This window comes from Arabidopsis lyrata (assembly GCF_000004255.2).
Source record: "Arabidopsis lyrata subsp. lyrata unplaced genomic scaffold ARALYscaffold_3, whole genome shotgun sequence".
Lineage (NCBI taxonomy): Eukaryota > Viridiplantae > Streptophyta > Magnoliopsida > Brassicales > Brassicaceae > Arabidopsis > Arabidopsis lyrata.
This window is the reverse complement of record NW_003302553.1, coordinates 5026737-5042592: the sequence shown is the minus strand read 5'-3', so window position 1 is coordinate 5042592 and position 15856 is coordinate 5026737. Positions and strand designations below refer to the sequence as shown.

The 15856-nt window shown below is 39.7% G+C and overlaps 4 protein-coding genes and 1 non-coding gene across 8 annotated transcripts; 4 read left to right on the top strand and 1 right to left on the bottom strand.

The window, feature by feature from the left end:
- The first annotated feature begins 238 nt into the window (after window positions 1-238).
- LOC9320979 lies at window positions 239-8738 on the top strand. Of its 2 annotated transcripts, XR_002333371.1 has the most exons (18): window positions 239-675; window positions 1220-1299; window positions 2038-2088; window positions 2419-2907; window positions 3062-3319; window positions 3852-3917; window positions 4337-4516; window positions 4679-4730; window positions 4815-5099; window positions 5184-5294; window positions 5510-5707; window positions 5822-6097; window positions 6220-6837; window positions 7033-7487; window positions 7584-7644; window positions 7757-7825; window positions 7914-8184; window positions 8309-8738. XR_002333371.1 is itself a non-coding variant. In XM_021032544.1 (17 exons), the coding sequence occupies exons 1-17, from the start codon at window positions 451-453 to the stop codon at window positions 7986-7988; spliced, it is 3549 nt and encodes a 1182-aa protein (XP_020888203.1). In that variant the 5' UTR covers window positions 239-450; the 3' UTR covers window positions 7989-8738. The 2 variants fall into 2 exon arrangements, 1 of the variants encoding a protein (XP_020888203.1); XM_021032544.1 differs by having other exon boundaries at window positions 7914-8738.
- A 186-nt stretch (window positions 8739-8924) lies between these two features.
- LOC110230265 (dolichyl-diphosphooligosaccharide--protein glycosyltransferase subunit 4A) lies at window positions 8925-10032 on the top strand. 2 transcript variants are annotated; one of them, XM_021032676.1, is made up of 2 exons: window positions 8925-9031; window positions 9760-10032. In XM_021032676.1, the coding sequence occupies exon 2, from the start codon at window positions 9760-9762 to the stop codon at window positions 9871-9873; it is 114 nt and encodes a 37-aa protein (XP_020888335.1). In that variant the 5' UTR covers window positions 8925-9031; the 3' UTR covers window positions 9874-10032. The 2 variants fall into 2 exon arrangements, with proteins under 2 accessions (XP_020888335.1, XP_020888336.1); XM_021032677.1 differs by lacking the exon at window positions 8925-9031 and adding an exon at window positions 9085-9337.
- TRNAR-CCG lies at window positions 9293-9365 on the top strand. Its single transcript has one exon. It is a non-coding gene; the product is annotated as a tRNA-Arg (tRNA).
- Window positions 10033-10852: 820 nt separating the features above from the next.
- Window positions 10853-13328, top strand: LOC9318848 (probable mediator of RNA polymerase II transcription subunit 37c). Its single transcript, XM_002884866.2, has 2 exons — window positions 10853-11248; window positions 11466-13328. The coding sequence occupies exons 1-2, from the start codon at window positions 11035-11037 to the stop codon at window positions 13202-13204; spliced, it is 1953 nt and encodes a 650-aa protein (XP_002884912.1). The 5' UTR covers window positions 10853-11034; the 3' UTR covers window positions 13205-13328.
- A 59-nt stretch (window positions 13329-13387) lies between these two features.
- On the bottom strand, window positions 13388-15668 carry LOC9318847. 2 transcript variants are annotated; one of them, XM_021032603.1, is made up of 3 exons: window positions 15513-15668; window positions 15098-15184; window positions 13388-14978 (listed from the first exon to the last, which is right to left on the bottom strand). In XM_021032603.1, exon 3 carries the CDS (start codon window positions 14955-14957, stop codon window positions 13488-13490), a length of 1470 nt encoding a protein of 489 aa, XP_020888262.1. In that variant the 5' UTR covers window positions 14958-14978; window positions 15098-15184; window positions 15513-15668; the 3' UTR covers window positions 13388-13487. The 2 variants fall into 2 exon arrangements, with proteins under 2 accessions (XP_020888262.1, XP_020888261.1); XM_021032602.1 differs by having other exon boundaries at window positions 13388-15007; window positions 15513-15667.
- Between the last annotated feature and the right edge of the window lie 188 nt (window positions 15669-15856).

Sequence of the window (15856 nt, the reverse complement as noted above, 5' to 3'; positions counted from 1 at the left end):
TATGAATTGACCAATTATAATGGTACTTTTATGAATTTGCACGATACTATAATTCATGTCCGAATGGTAACTGTAAAACATAATATATGTATGAATTGACCGATTTCTCTCAAATCCAATTGTAAAATATCACAATGCCAAAGTCATCATCATTACTACTTCCCCACATGTTAAAAAAATGCAGATCTCATCGGGATTTTGAACCTATATATGAATAAAAGAATATATGATGCTGAATCTAGGAAATGGTAGAACAAGGGGGACCAGATTGCAAAAACCATGTCTCCGTGATTTAGATTCCACCATGGGATTCAAAACGAAGAAGCTTTGACAGCTCATCTGTGTGATGTGAAGGACACGACGTTAGCCAGCAGCAACATAACCCAAATCGAAAAAAGTCTTTTACTTCTCCCAGCAAGAGTGGCGCAGCTCCGGCGAGATTTGTGATTCATGTCTTCCTCTTTTAGCCCCGGTCAAAGCCCCGGAAGCTCCCGGTTGCTGCAGCTGGGCGCTGCCGGCTCTGCCTCGCGCCTTAGATCTTCTTCCTCCAAGAAGCCCCCTGAGCCACTACGTCGAGCCGTGGCGGACTGCCTCTCATCGTCTCCTCCTCCGGTTAATTCGCACCATGGCGCGATCCCTTCCATGGCTCCGTCGGAAGCTCTCAGGAATCTCCGGGTGTGTAACACTTACGCTATGCGTGGTTTATTTTCCTTATTGTGAAATGGAATTATCTCTCGTCTTTGTGTTTCCATTTTTTGCGTTTAATTTGAGGTAAAATTGATCCTGTTCTATGATTGTGTAAAGAGAGGAATTGAGTATCTAGGGCTTTTGATTTCCACTGTTATATGAGTTCTATGCGGCGTAAACGAATAGTAAGAAGAGAGCAGTGACTACATTTGCGCTTTCTTTGAGTAGTGTTGGCGTCGTAATTGATTTTAGAGCTGGAAATGTTCTATTCTATTTTGGTATTAGTTTCCATGTTTTAGTTTTGTCAAGACCTTTGTGCTATATCCCGCACATTACTCCTTTTGTTCTAGTAGCCATTGCATTTGAGGCCTCATGTGGATGAAGATTTGGGTAGAGAGATATGTGATGGAGAAGCCCGTTTTCATTATCTATTTTCTTTCGCTTATTAGGGGACCTTTGTAGTCGATTGGAAATATTTGATCTCCATCTTTAGTGAATTGCATGAACTCACACAATCACTTGGTGATTACAGGATTATCTATCAGCCTCCGCCACGACTGACCTGGCCTACAACATGCTGTTAGAGCATACTATAGCAGAGAGAGATCGCAGGTAATTGATTCGTACTTCATATGTTTTTCATCATACTGTGAAACTTTGACTCTTTTAAATCATAGTTTGGACTGGCTACATGTATGTTCGGTCCTTTGGTAACACTCGCAAGTCTGGTAGTGAAACTGTATTATAGGATTGAGTTTGAGAATTCATTGAAATAAAATGTCTTTTAAATCTGGAAGGCCTGAACTCATAAAAATTTGAGTGAAGGGAAAGAGCTCATTAATTTGATTCCTAATGATGTGCAAACTGGAGCATAAGTGGGAGATTTTGACCAGAATATGGGATGACGTAAAGACAAATATAAATACGTGGATATTGTCATTGTAGCTTGATCCGAAAAGAAAATAAAATATGATAGTGATAGCTTTCTATAAATCTATTTGAACACAAAATTAGTTTTGTAAGTCACTTGGTGGTTTAACTATGAAGAATAATACTCAAAGGCGTTTGTAGAATAAATGATAAGCTGAACAGATGTCTTAGGTAGAAGTGTGTGCCTGTGTGGGGAAGGACTCCTAGCAGTAAGCGAACAAAGTCGGAAAAGTCCCTGCATAGATATATATCATCAGCCCAGGTTGACTGTTAAAGTACTTGAGGGCTTATTTCTAGGTGGACATATTGTTGAATATATAACCTGATTTAGCTAGGATGCAGATTGCTATAATCTAATTATTTCTCAAGTAGCACGGTTTAAATATTAGTTGTTGCTAATGTTCAATCAATTTTCTGCAGCCCAGCTGTGGTTACGAGGTGTGTGGCACTACTGAAACGGTATCTCTTAAGGTGAAATTTCTAATTGAAGGATGTACCTTAATTGTTTTCATATACTTCGTTGAACTAGCATCTCTTCACTTGTCATTCGTCAATGTCCTAAGCTCATCTGTCTCACTATAAGCATAATTTGTGCTCTGTTTAAGGGGAACACTATGTTTGGTTAATTATTTAGTAAATCAGTTTTATATGAAGTAGACATAATGGCTGTTCAAACCTAGAGATTAAGTGTGCAATTTTTTTGCTATTTTATGAGGTTTGTCTGCAAAATGTATACAGGTCTTCCAATGTTTTCAATGGATTTTTAAATAATAATGATCCCTAGGTGTTCCTACACTACAGATATAAGCCTGGCGAGGAGACACTACTGCAGGTCGATAAATTTTGCGTGAACCTGATTGCTGAGTGCGATGCTAGCTTGAAGCAAAAATCATTGCCTGTTTTATCAGCATCAGCGGGTGCTTCTCCTTTACCAGTGTCCAGTTTTGCTTCTGCAGCTCTGGTGAAGTCATTGCATTATGTGCGTTCCCTTGTGGCTTTACATATCCCAAGGCGATCCTTCCAACCTGCAGCATTTGCAGGAGCTACTCTTGCGTCAAGACAGTTATTGCCATCTCTATCTTCTTTGTTGAGCAAATCATTCAATTCCCAATTAAGTCCTGCAAATGCCGCAGAATCTCCACAGAAAAAGGATGCTGCAAATCTGTCTGTTTCAAACTTGTCAAATATACAAGAAATTAATGCTATGGAAGACACTGAATACATATCGTCAGACTTGCTGAATTGGCGTTGGGTTGGGGAGCTCCAGTTATCATCAGCTTCTTCTGAAAGGTACATTGTACATGATTTTGGTTCTTACAAATGTTCAAACGCATCTTTGCTTCTTTTCTTGACTGTACACTCATGTACCTTCGTAAACAAACACTCAATCAATTAATATCTTAAGTAATTTGACTATCGTTGAACATTTTCTCTGCATGGTTAGCGAACGCCCTATTAATCTCCAAGACATGAACAATTGTAATCTTCTGGAAGTTGGTGCTGCCGGCCTGCTTGTAGGAGATATGGAAGCTAAAATGAAGGGTCAGCACTGGAAATATTTTGGTACCACAGAGATGCCTTATTTAGAGCAACTGCTGCAGCCAGCTTCAGTCACGATGATAACAAACTCTGCCTCAGCTCGCTCCCACTTGAGAGCAATAACAGCTTCCAAACGCACCAGAGCTGGCCCTCAGCAGATCTGGTATGTATTCTAATGTGTTTTTTCTGAAGTAATTTGCAAACTGATGGCTTAGGATTATACTTGCCTTTTATGCCTTGCAAGCTTTCTCATGGCTCTTTTTTAGCCACCAAGAAACTGGAATCCTAGATTTCAATATGTGTTATAAACTTATAATTATTTCCTCTAGACCAGATGCCATCTGTTAATTGTGATAAAGCTGTAGACGCAAAAAAATGAATTTCATTTTTTTAACTAAGGGCAGTTTCTAAAATGGCACTGGGTGAGTTGATTCATATAGCATCTTGTTCTTTTATGTTTTGGAAATTAGAAAAAAGCTTATGATCCCTTCCGCATTTTTAGAGACTGTTCTACCACTTATAGAATGTCATTTCCAGATTTTTCACGTAAATGGTGCAATTTAGAATAGATACAGGGACTGCACTTTGAAATGATTGTACCTAAAGAGAATGATGTTTTGTGCAAATTCTTATATTAAAAATCTATTTTGAAAGTTAATGTGAGTTCTTAGATTGAGGATTTGCATGATCTGCAGGGATGATTCCACTGTAAACACATTTCGTCCACGTGCCAGACCGCTTTTTCAGTACCGTCATTACAGGTATTGTTTTCTCCATTTCCTTAATGTCACTCATTTATTTTTTGGCTGCGTCTATCTTAATAGCTTTAATGTTAATAAGGTTTTGCGTAATAGCTTGTAATATGATTGCCCTTTTGAACATTTACCATAATGCCTAATGCTAGCCTTTCTAAGGATCACATCGGTAAGCGAACTGACAAAGAACTGCAGTTGAATAAACTCTATACGATCTATATATTTTATTTCACTCCGACTTATAAGAGGTTTCAGTGGCTCTTCCACTATTGTGCATGTGGATGTTTAATCACCTCGTTTGCATAAATAACTGTATCTGTTGCAATGAAAGGGGATTCTCTGCTTTGGATCATATTTCTGATGCACAATTTTAGCTTTCACATTCATCACAACAAATCACTCTCGTTCCCTGCATGCTTTGGCAGTGAACAACAACCACTGCGCTTAAACCCTGCCGAGGTAGGTGAGGTGATCGCTGCTGTTTGTTCTGAGGCATCATCCACCCCTTCAAATCAAATGACTGTATCACCCCAATTAACGAGCAAGACTGGAAAGCCGTCGATGGATGTGGCTGTGAGCGTCCTAATTAAGCTTGTTATCGACATGTAAGCACTTTATTTTGTAATATGTTTCTTATCTTATGTAGTTCGTTAATCTGCTGCCAACCTAACCGTGTTGTTTCATTAAGATTTTTAATCATTCTTTCCTTCCTTTATAACTGTTGACAAGCTTATGGTACAACCGTTTTGCAAAACCTGTTTTCTTAGGTATGTATTGGACGCTAGAATTGCTGCTCCTCTTACTCTATCCATGCTTGAGGTGTGACTTTCGACACTCAGATATATTATCATGATATTTATACTGCTACTAACTTTTCTAGCCATGCATGCAAATTAATTTCAGGAAATGCTATGCTCCACAAAAGCAGGTTGTAGGATTCGTGTATTTGATTTAATTCTTAATTTAGGAGTTCATGCGCAATTGTTAGAGCCAATGATAAGTGATAATGCGACAACCATTGAAGAAGAATATGCCCAAGAAACATATATCGACAATGAAAATAGGCTTCTGCTACAAGGGACAAGAACGAAAGACTTGCCGAAGATGTCAAGCACTTCTTCGGCTATTGAGAACTTTGAGTCTTGGATATTGAAAATCTTATTTGAAATACTTCTTCTCCTAGTTCAGGTGTTTTACTCTCTTCTTGCTTCTTTGCTTGACGTCTACACTAGACTTGTTTGGGATTTTATACCTTCAAAATTGTTTTTGTAGGTTGAGGAAAAGGAAGAATGTGTTTGGGCCTCTGCCCTCAGCTGCTTGCTCTATTTTATCTGTGATAGAGGCAAAATACGGAGAAACCAGCTAAATGGTCTTGACATAAGGGTACGTTAGTATTATGAGGCTGAATATAATCTTTGCCCTCTGCTATGTGGATTCTTCTTCTTTCATGCTCCTCCTATTTCAATTTGGATCTGTCCTTTCTCTTTGTTTTTTAGACCTAGGTAACCATGATTTATGTTTCCAGCAGCATGTTACCATTGAATTGGTTCTCAACCAAGTTGTACTTGCTGATGAGCCAGTTACTTTCCTTGAATCAGGTTATTAAAGCTCTTCTGGGAACTAGCAAAAGGAATTCTTGGTCAGAAGTTGTTCACTCCAAGCTTATTTGTATCATGACGAATATGTTTTATCGATCTCCAGAACCAGAGGGCTCTACCAAAGCAATTTCAAGTGCCTCAAATTTTCTTATCGACCAGGTCGATCTGATTGGTGGTGTTGAATACATTTTCTTTGAGGTACTACGAAATCTAGTCTATTAGACTGAATGATCTTTCTCAAAATTATCCAAATAGACAATTCGAGCCCCAATAGTTTTCTAGTATATTAAGGGATTCAATTTATTGGTACAGTACTCTTTGGCAACCACTAGAGAGGAAAGAAGAAATCTCTACTCGGTTTTATTTGACTATGTCCTGCATCAAATTAATGAGGCATGCTCAGCTGCTGGTCTTTCTGAGTACACTGATGATGAGATTCAACCTTTGGCTGTTCGGCTTGCTCTTGCGGATGCACCTGAAGCTTTCTACATTTCTGTTAAGCTTGGTGTTGAAGGCATAGGGGAAATCCTGCGAAGATCAATTGCTGCAGCATTGTCTGGGTTCAGCAACAGCGAACGACTTAACCAGGTAGGTTTATTCTTGGTAGAATATGTTGCTAATGGTCTTCTGAGGATCTGGAAAAGAGTCTTTGATTATGTTGTTTGCCAGTCAAAGCTCTTTTCTAACTCTTTAACTTTTCTTTCTTGCAGCTTTTGGCAAATATAACAGAAAAGTTTGACATGATAATAGGTTCGTTTACTCACTTGGACAAAGAGTTCCTGCATCTCAAACAGATAACCAAATCTTCCAAGTACATGGAAAGCATTAGAGATTTAAGAAACGATATAAGCATGTCAGTGAATCTAGCTTGGGCTACTTTGCACTCCCTTCTTCATTCAGAAAGGACCACATACCGTCAAAATGGATATATCTGGTTGGGGGATCTTCTGATTGCAGAAATTAGTGAAGAGAGCAGTGGAAGTATATGGCTGAGCATAAAAGATCTTCAACAAAAGATTGCCCATTGTGGTACCTCAGACTCTCTGGTTACTTCTGATGTACCTGTTTCCATACATCTTCTATGTGGACTCTTGAAGTCAAGAAACAGTGTTATCAGATGGGGTTTCCTATTCATTCTGGAGAGGCTTCTTATGCGCTCCAAGTTCTTACTAGATGAGAATGAGACCCAACGATCAACTGGTGGAGTTGCTTCTCAGGATCATAAAGACAAACGACTAGAGAAAGCAAATGCTGTCATAGACATAATGAGCAGTGCTTTGTCTTTGATGGCACAAATAAATGAAACTGACCGGATTAATATCTTAAAGGTGCATTTCTTAGAATCTTTTTGTTTGTCAAATATCCTACCAAAACTCTAAAGCTTGCTGATATATATATATAGTAAATGCTGTTCTCTTGTCGAGTAACTGGCATAAGATAACTCTGTCTATTTCTCTTATTGAAATTTTCACCCAGATGAAGTTTAATTTCACTTGTGTCTTTTCTCTGTTGTTTCCAAGCAGATGTGTGACATTCTTTTCTCGCAATTGTGCTTGAAAGTTTTGTCTACTGACGAGGATGCAGTCCCCAATTCTGCAGATAGGAAATTTGATTCTTCTCATCGTAACAGCTATAAAGAAAGTATGGATGAAGCTGACACCAGGCCTCGGTACAACAATGTCTCTGTTTCAACGTGCGAGACAGCATCAATGGCAGCGATGCTTCTTCGAGGACAGGCAATTGTTCCTATGCAGCTGGTTGCGCGTGTGCCAGCGGCTTTGTTTTATTGGCCATTGATTCAACTAGCAGGTGCAGCAACTGACAACATCGCACTTGGTGTCGCCGTTGGAAGCAAAGGTAGAGGAAATATTCCAGGTGCAACCTCTGATATTCGAGCCACCCTGCTATTACTTCTGATTGGTAAATGCACCGCTGATACAATTGCTTTTCAAGAAGTTGGCGGAGAGGAGTTCTTTAGGTAATTGATTGACTCTTCCATACTTCCAAACCCAAATGATTTATGATCTATCTTTGCAACATGTTTCATGGCATTAACTTATGTTTATCTATACAGGGAACTCCTGGATGATACTGATTCAAGGGTGGCTTATTACTCTTCAGCATTTCTTCTGAAGGCAAGAGGATTTTTCAAATTTACCATTTTGATTTTGGAAAGACATACATGGGAAGATTAATAAGTTTCCAAATATTTTTTTGGCTCACCGGTTAAAATTTGAATTATTTCAGAGGATGATGACGGAGGAACCAGAGAAATACCAAAACATGCTTCAGAAGCTTGTCTTTAAGGCTCAGCAGGTAATGCTTTGGGAATTCAGAGTGTAGAGTCATAGAACCACAAATATGTAATAATGATCCACATTGATAGTATTTTTGTTTTGTGCAGAGCAATAATGAGAAACTGCTGGAGAATCCATATCTGCAGATGTGTGGTATACTTCAGCTATCAAACGAGCTATGAAATCATGGTTCTCATAAGTCTCCAGTTTCTTATATATGGCTTATGTAAGTTCCTCAGTATCAGAAAATCTTAGAGAGTTACTTTAGCACCACCCTAATTATCCGCTTCCTGCCGTAAGAAAAAGATGGAAGAGAATTTCGTGAAAGTAAAAGACAATTCATAGATACTGGACTCGTAGCTGAAAGTAGCAGATTCGGTAAGTGAAATTCAGATATGGCTACGTGTGTGACAGAGTCAAATGTGAGTTTATCTGACATCACTTTGGCTATCTTGCACTCTGTGGTATTGAATCTTTCCTGAGTTTTGGTTGAGATCTGAAGGTTCTGAAGAAAGGTGTTGATAGTAAAGAGTTAGCCGAACGGATCAACAGAAATGTGATATAACTCATCCCGCCTTCTCCTTTTTCTGCGGGAATGGCGCGGCTTTAAGGAACTTACAGAAACAGTGAGTTTCTGCTGGCATGTCATTTTTTGGGCTAACAAACTGAAGCTTTTTTTTCCTTCTCTTATGCTCTGTGTGTAAAACAAGTCATGAACCGAGGCTGCAGCTCCGGAAATTTTATTTTTCTTGGAGCTCAGCTTTTGTACAGTCAGGAACAAAACCAATTAGGGGGGTTGTGTTGTGTAGAGAACTAGAGATTAGAGGCTTTTGGCCTTTTGGGTGTCGAATGTTTTGCCTTTGAAATGGTTATGTGATTAGTGTGAATCTAACCGGTGCGTTTGTAATCTAAAAACAACTAAATTCTTGTCATTATTTTGGCTGCCACTATCTGATCAGAGAAGACACAAGGAGTTGAAAAGAGAGATGACATGGGAATGTAACTTGACAAACAAAAAATCAAGAGAGAAACATAATTTGATCCATAAATTATAAATAAACAACGTTGTTAAAAAGTAATTAAAAAAGTTATTGGGCCAGGCTTGTAAATAAAAACCCTCAGACAAGGAAACCCCGAGTGAGATCCAATACTTGTTCTGTTCTGCAAATCGCTTCTGGTCCCTGGAGATCTCATCCTTTCCCACCGATTCCGTCCCGATAAAACGGTGAATCTCGCTTAATTTCAAAATCTATATACGCATTTCTTCTTGAGAGATCTTCTGATCCGACAAGTGTGTTTGATTTATGATCTGGTTAGTCTTCTTAGTTGTGTTTCTCGCGACAGAGTTTTGTTTCTGTGGCGGCCATCTGTGTGAGATGGTCCTTTGAATCCGTCTCTGTCGACGAGAAAGTGCCAAATTCGTCTTGTCGGATTGTGTCACGTTATAGGTTTTACATGCTTGAATTCTCAACTTGTTCTCCAATGTGATCCCATAGCGGAGTGGATATCGCGTTAGACTCCGAATCTAAAGGTCGTGGGTTCGATTCCCACTGGGATCATTCTTTATTTTGGTTATTACTACTATCAGTCTGTTCTTTTAGCAGTGATCAAGTGAATTTAGGTCTGGTCCTCCTAGCTCTAGTTGAGTTTAGGGAGTCTATGCAATTATGATTATGATTTGCTATGCAATTAGCTCATTCTCTTTCTTGGGTTTCTCTACTTTTTATTCAAGTTTTGCTATTTTACTCTAAAAGTCTCTTCTCATGTGAGTGAACTCTGTATTTGGTGAAATTGAAATGTTTAGGAACAATCTGGCTGGGCCAAAGATGATAGATATCCAAATGGGATCCTTTAATCAAACATTTTGATGAACTGATTAGATACAAGAACACTGATTCCATTACTGTTACGACAAAAGGAATTGTTGCTCAAGTATTGTTTGTGTTGGTGCAGATGATCGATGATCAAGACTTGGGATTTATTGCCAATTTTCTTGGCATCTTCATCTTCGCATTGGTAATTGCTTATCACTACGTAACTGCTGATCCCAAATACGAAGCCACTTGAGTGATGAAATTTTAGAATGATGTGTAAGGCTTTTTAGTTTATACTAGTATCAGTGTTTCAAACTGAGAAGAGATAATTTACTGCCTTTGTTGAGATAAAAAATGTTGTCAAGATGTTCTTAATCCATTATCTTTATCTAAGTTTTCTTTCTAGGTTTTATTTTGCATATGCATATATTTTTCCTCCAATTTATGATGTTCGCATGTTTGATGAATTTAGATTTTACTTGCAAGCAAAAGAAAAATTTTAAACACCATGTACTTCCGAGTTAATAATGCCCGCTAAATGGTTTTAAGTTGTCTCACATTCACGTAGCAAGCCAAACTCTTAGCACAACGGACCAATCTTCATAGTACTGAACCCCAAAAAGGCAAAAACACGTTATTAATATTTGAATCATGCCAAATTGAGCTTTTGAATAATAAATCTTGCATATGAAATGGATTTACTTAAAACACCCTGACAAATCTTTTCAAGTCTAGTAAATTTTACTGAAATCACCCGATTAAGAATTAAAACTGGACAATAGGCGATCAAAATGTTGTGAAAAGTAACTATGACATTTTATTACATATATAGATTTATTTATATTTTTTAAACATCCAATAATTACTAAAATTCGGAATATATTTCATTGACTTGAGTAGCTCACTAGTAAAAATTGACGACAAAAGTAACTAATAATTTCCTCTTTTTTTTTCTACGAAATACTAATTTAAATTGACGACACAGGTAAATAATTATTTCCATCTTACCAAAAAAGAAAAGTAAATAATTATTTTCCATTTTTTACAAAATAATTTCCTTTTCTTAAATGTGAAAAACAAAAATGTAAATTAGGTGGTGACCTGACATTTTTTTCAAAACGGGCGTGAGGTTTTGACATATTTAAAAGACTCCTCTCGAAGGAGCTAGAATCGATTAAAAACAAAAAAGGAAACAATAAAATTAAATGGCGGAAAAATAAGATCCAACGGCTGAGATTTTAAGTCGTGAATGTTCTCGAAAGGTCTTTGCCGACGCATTCTTCATTCATATATAAACAAACACCTCTCTGCCTTCTCTTCCCCACAAACATAACTCACAATTCTCTCTATAAGCAAAAAACAAAGCTCACAGACACAAATTCTTTCTATTTCCGGCGAACAATTCTGATCTCTAATGGCGGGTAAAGGTGAAGGTCCAGCTATTGGTATCGATCTCGGTACAACTTACTCTTGCGTCGGTGTTTGGCAACATGACCGCGTCGAAATCATCGCCAACGATCAAGGCAACCGTACCACTCCTTCCTACGTTGCTTTCACTGATAGCGAACGTCTGATCGGAGATGCTGCGAAGAATCAAGTCGCCATGAACCCTACCAACACCGTCTTTGGTAAGATTTCACTACCTTTTGATCTTACTATATCTGCTTCCTGCATGTGATGTCTCTTCAGATCTTTCTAATTTTGGCTGTATAGGCACTTAGTGATTTAGCTTGCTCCTTACTTAACTCGGATACTGAATCTCTGGTTATATCGAATTTGTGTTTATTGTGTTCTATGTTGTGAATTAGGAGGAAGTATGTATTAAACTTGTTGTGTCTTTTGCAGATGCTAAGCGTCTAATTGGAAGAAGATACAGTGATCCCTCTGTTCAAGCGGACAAGAGTCACTGGCCTTTTAAGGTTATTTCTGGTCCAGGTGAGAAGCCTATGATCGTGGTCAATCACAAGGGGGAGGAGAAACAGTTCTCTGCTGAGGAAATCTCTTCGATGGTTCTCGTTAAGATGCGGGAGATTGCAGAAGCTTTCCTTGGTACTCCAGTTAAGAACGCTGTGGTTACAGTTCCTGCTTATTTCAACGACTCTCAGCGTCAGGCGACTAAGGATGCTGGGGTTATCTCTGGTCTCAATGTCATGCGTATCATCAATGAGCCAACTGCTGCTGCGATTGCTTACGGTCTTGACAAGAAGGCGTCGAGTGTTGGCGAGAAGAATGTTCTTATCTTTGATTTGGGAGGTGGTACTTTTGATGTGTCTTTGCTTACGATTGAGGAAGGTATCTTTGAAGTGAAGGCAACAGCTGGTGACACGCATCTTGGTGGTGAGGACTTTGACAACAGGATGGTTAATCATTTTGTTCAGGAGTTTAAGAGGAAGAACAAGAAGGATATTACTGGTAATCCAAGAGCTTTGAGGAGGCTTAGGACTGCTTGTGAGCGGGCGAAGAGAACTCTTTCTTCGACTGCTCAAACGACTATAGAGATTGACTCCCTTTTTGAGGGTATTGATTTCTACACAACCATCACTCGTGCTAGGTTCGAGGAGCTCAACATGGATTTGTTTAGGAAGTGTATGGAACCAGTGGAGAAGTGTTTGAGAGATGCTAAGATGGACAAGAACAGTGTACATGATGTTGTCCTTGTTGGTGGCTCTACAAGAATCCCCAAGGTGCAGCAGCTATTGCAAGACTTTTTCAACGGGAAAGAGCTCTGCAAAAGCATTAACCCTGATGAGGCTGTTGCTTACGGAGCAGCTGTTCAAGCTGCAATCTTAAGCGGTGAAGGGAATGAGAAGGTCCAAGACTTGTTACTTCTTGATGTCACTCCTCTATCCTTGGGTTTGGAAACTGCCGGTGGTGTTATGACTGTCTTGATTCCGAGGAATACCACAATTCCGACCAAGAAAGAGCAGATCTTCTCGACCTATTCAGACAACCAGCCCGGTGTATTGATCCAGGTTTACGAAGGGGAGAGAGCACGGACAAAGGACAACAATCTTTTGGGAAAGTTCGAGCTCAGCGGTATACCACCTGCTCCACGAGGAGTTCCGCAGATTACTGTTTGTTTCGACATCGACGCCAATGGTATCCTGAATGTGTCGGCTGAGGACAAGACGACTGGACAGAAAAACAAGATCACAATCACAAACGACAAGGGAAGGTTATCGAAGGAAGAGATCGAGAAGATGGTACAAGAAGCAGAGAAGTACAAGGCTGAGGATGAAGAACACAAGAAGAAGGTTGATGCAAAGAACGCTCTCGAGAACTATGCATACAACATGAGGAACACGATCAAAGACGAGAAGATCGCATCTAAGCTCGATGCAGCTGACAAGAAGAAGATTGAGGATGCAATCGACCAAGCTATTGAATGGTTAGATGGGAATCAGCTGGCTGAGGCAGATGAGTTCGAGGATAAGATGAAGGAGCTCGAGTCTATTTGCAACCCAATCATTGCCAGAATGTACCAAGGTGCTGGGCCGGATATGGGTGGTGCTGCAGGAATGGATGACGATGCTCCTGCTAGTGGTAGCGGTGGTGCTGGCCCCAAGATTGAAGAAGTTGATTAAGCTCTTTAGCTTCTCTGTTCTGCTTTTATGTTCTAGTTGGTTTTACTTGTTGCTTAGTTAATCTTTGTGTGTTACTCTGAACCTGCTTTGTGATCAATTTGATGTTTTAAGAGTTTTTGCTTTACTGTTCCTCATATTGTTTAACACAAATTCAAGCATATGAACAAAATAGGAACTAAGAAGTTTAAGAACACAATGAAATGGGGGAAATATTATTAAATGTGAATAATCCAATGATACATATGAACCAATAAAATCCTTAAAGAAGTTATGCGCTACAATCTCACTCTAGCACGAACGGACGGAGACAGACGCGAACCTCATGCTCCTCTGGTCCCATTCGGTGTTTAGGCACTAAAACCTCTAGTGTTGTTCCTGTTTCGTCCCGGTAAGCTTCAAGTGTTGCGTCATCTGGAATCCTGTTCGGCAGGGAGACTTCGCGGACAAATTCTCCCGGTGGGCAATGCTCTGGTGTTGGATCTGTTAGCTTAAATGTTCTATCATGTCTCTTGATGAATGGCTCACATGCTGTACTTACACATGATATCTTCACTATTCCATGTGTTGGTGTATTCCTCCATGTCACTTTCACCCTCCCCGAATCAACAAACGGTAGGCTCATAACTATCAAGAACCCTTTGTCGTCTTCATATATTGTTTTTGCGGCTGTGACTGGACCATAGACATTTTTTATCACCCCGCTGAAATCATTTGACCAAGGTAGCTCCGTTGCATGAATTTTCATGTCCAGAGATTTCTCACTTGAGCTCGAGTCATCGCAGTTTCCTAGAGCAAGACAATCCCTTTTGCGTTTATTGCTACCAGCGGGTTGAACTTCCACTGTATCAACTGCATGGTCTGGGGAATGTGTAGACAGGTTCAGACAGGTACCGTTCAGCTTTTTCAGGTGGGTGTGCCCATTAGCTTTAACCAGAGGAAGAGGTCGCTCAGCCTCAAATTCCGTGTTTGGGAGATTCCTCCATGAACCGTAATCACTAGCTTCAGCTGGAATAGCAAAGTTCACATCTCGACCTGTGAGTTCTGTCCACTTCTTCTTTTCATCCTCGTTGAGTACAGAAAGGTTGGGTGAATAAACAACTTCGATTCCATGGAGGCACTGTGGGTTAGAGAGACCACGGTAATGTTTCCGCTGCATTCTATGAGAGCGGACAAAACCTTTGTCCACACTAAAAGGGAAAGGACGTTCACCCTCGCGTGAGTGTCCGTTCATGTAACTCCTAAGCTGCATCTTGCCAAGGGCATTTTCAGGCTTTTCCTTGAACACCCACATGTACATATTCTCCATGTCATGCTGAACCAAGAAGGAGTCGAGCTGCAAATCAGATTTATCATACCCGGACAAGCCATTGCTGTCCCTCGTTAACTTACTTTTGGACTTCTCATCCAAAACAGGTTTGAAGTAGAAACTGAAGAAAAGCCAAGCACCCCATGCACTATCAACACGCTTGTTGTACTTCTTAGCAACCTTAGGCACATGAACAACAGCCTCAGGCTCATATAGCTGAGGGCCGAGTCCAACGTCTAAGATGTCACAGTGTTCGTTCCACAAAAGCAGAGATGGGCTTGCTTCAGATGAGAGTGGGAGATTAATATCAGGCGGTCCAGTAAGTAGGAGCGACCGATTTATATCCCTCTCTGATTCTTCATGAGTAAAAGCACCTGAATCCATGGATAGTAGTGTTGACGGGTGATAGTTCTCCATAGACAGGGTGGTGATGAGAGTCTCACCCATATTTCTTCCACAGGCGGCCCCCTAGCAGATACAGTGGGCGAATCAAAACCCTTGGGTGGCAAGAGATTAGAACATCAATCAACAAACCCATAGATGCAATTCAGGGATATCTTCATCTTACAGGATCTTACAATTCCCACCTCAAAGTTTTCACGGAATTTGTCTATAAGCTCCAAAACATTGGCCTAAGAGACACTACTACAACACATGGAGAGCTACAATCCCACCTGAATATCAATCGAGAGATCAAAGAATATGATTAAGATTCAATCTAATCTCAACAAACAAACACAAATCCATCCTTCTCAAAACGAAAAACTCACGAAGCAAATCAGGAACACTAAGAAAAAAACAAACGAGCTAGGGATCTGGAACAAGGTCATCAACAATCGTATCCACAAATCTGATAGCATCAAATTCGATATATATATTCCAGAGATTCGACAAGATCAAACAGTGATTTACCTCAATTAATTGCAGATACAAAATCAAGAGAGATTAAATTCAGATACGATCATCAAAGAACAAAAACGAGAAAGGAACGAGAAATCTAACCGGAGGAACAAATCCGATGAATAAGAGTGAGTATCGGCGGCGAAGGAACAGAGTCGCTCCTATCAAAATGATCCCAAATTTTTGAGAGAAGCGAGAAAGAGGAAAGACTTTTGACAAAACTCGTAATTTAAGACAGGGGACGCCGTTTGTTAACGCTGTTATGTTCACGGAGCTGCTAGGATTTGCCGTTTGCGTTAGTCAAATATGCGGTCCACTCATGGGGGCTTGCTCAAATGATTTTTCCAAGTGTTAGTAACAAAGTTGATGGCTATTGATTAATGGAGTACTTGTTAATATCTTAAATAATGACTATTGACTAAAAGATTATTGACTATTACTTGGAA

Bases quoted from the DNA above. Each gene is read 5' to 3' on its own strand.
- LOC9320979 (XM_021032544.1), top strand. From the start codon at position 451: ATGTCTTCCTCTTTTAGCCCCGGTCAAAGCCCCGGAAGCTCCCGGTTG. The intron at 5,100-5,183 runs GTGTTTTACTCT...TTGTTTTTGTAG, and splicing joins TACTTCTTCTCCTAGTTCAG to GTTGAGGAAAAGGAAGAATG. The intron at 7,488-7,583 runs GTAATTGATTGA...TTATCTATACAG, and splicing joins GGCGGAGAGGAGTTCTTTAG to GGAACTCCTGGATGATACTG.
- LOC110230265 (XM_021032676.1), top strand. From the start codon at position 9,760: ATGATCGATGATCAAGACTTGGGATTTATTGCCAATTTTCTTGGCATC.
- LOC9318848 (XM_002884866.2), top strand. From the start codon at position 11,035: ATGGCGGGTAAAGGTGAAGGTCCAGCTATTGGTATCGATCTCGGTACA. The intron at 11,249-11,465 runs GTAAGATTTCAC...TGTCTTTTGCAG, and splicing joins CCCTACCAACACCGTCTTTG to ATGCTAAGCGTCTAATTGGA.
- LOC9318847 (XM_021032603.1), bottom strand. From the start codon at position 14,957: ATGGGTGAGACTCTCATCACCACCCTGTCTATGGAGAACTATCACCCG.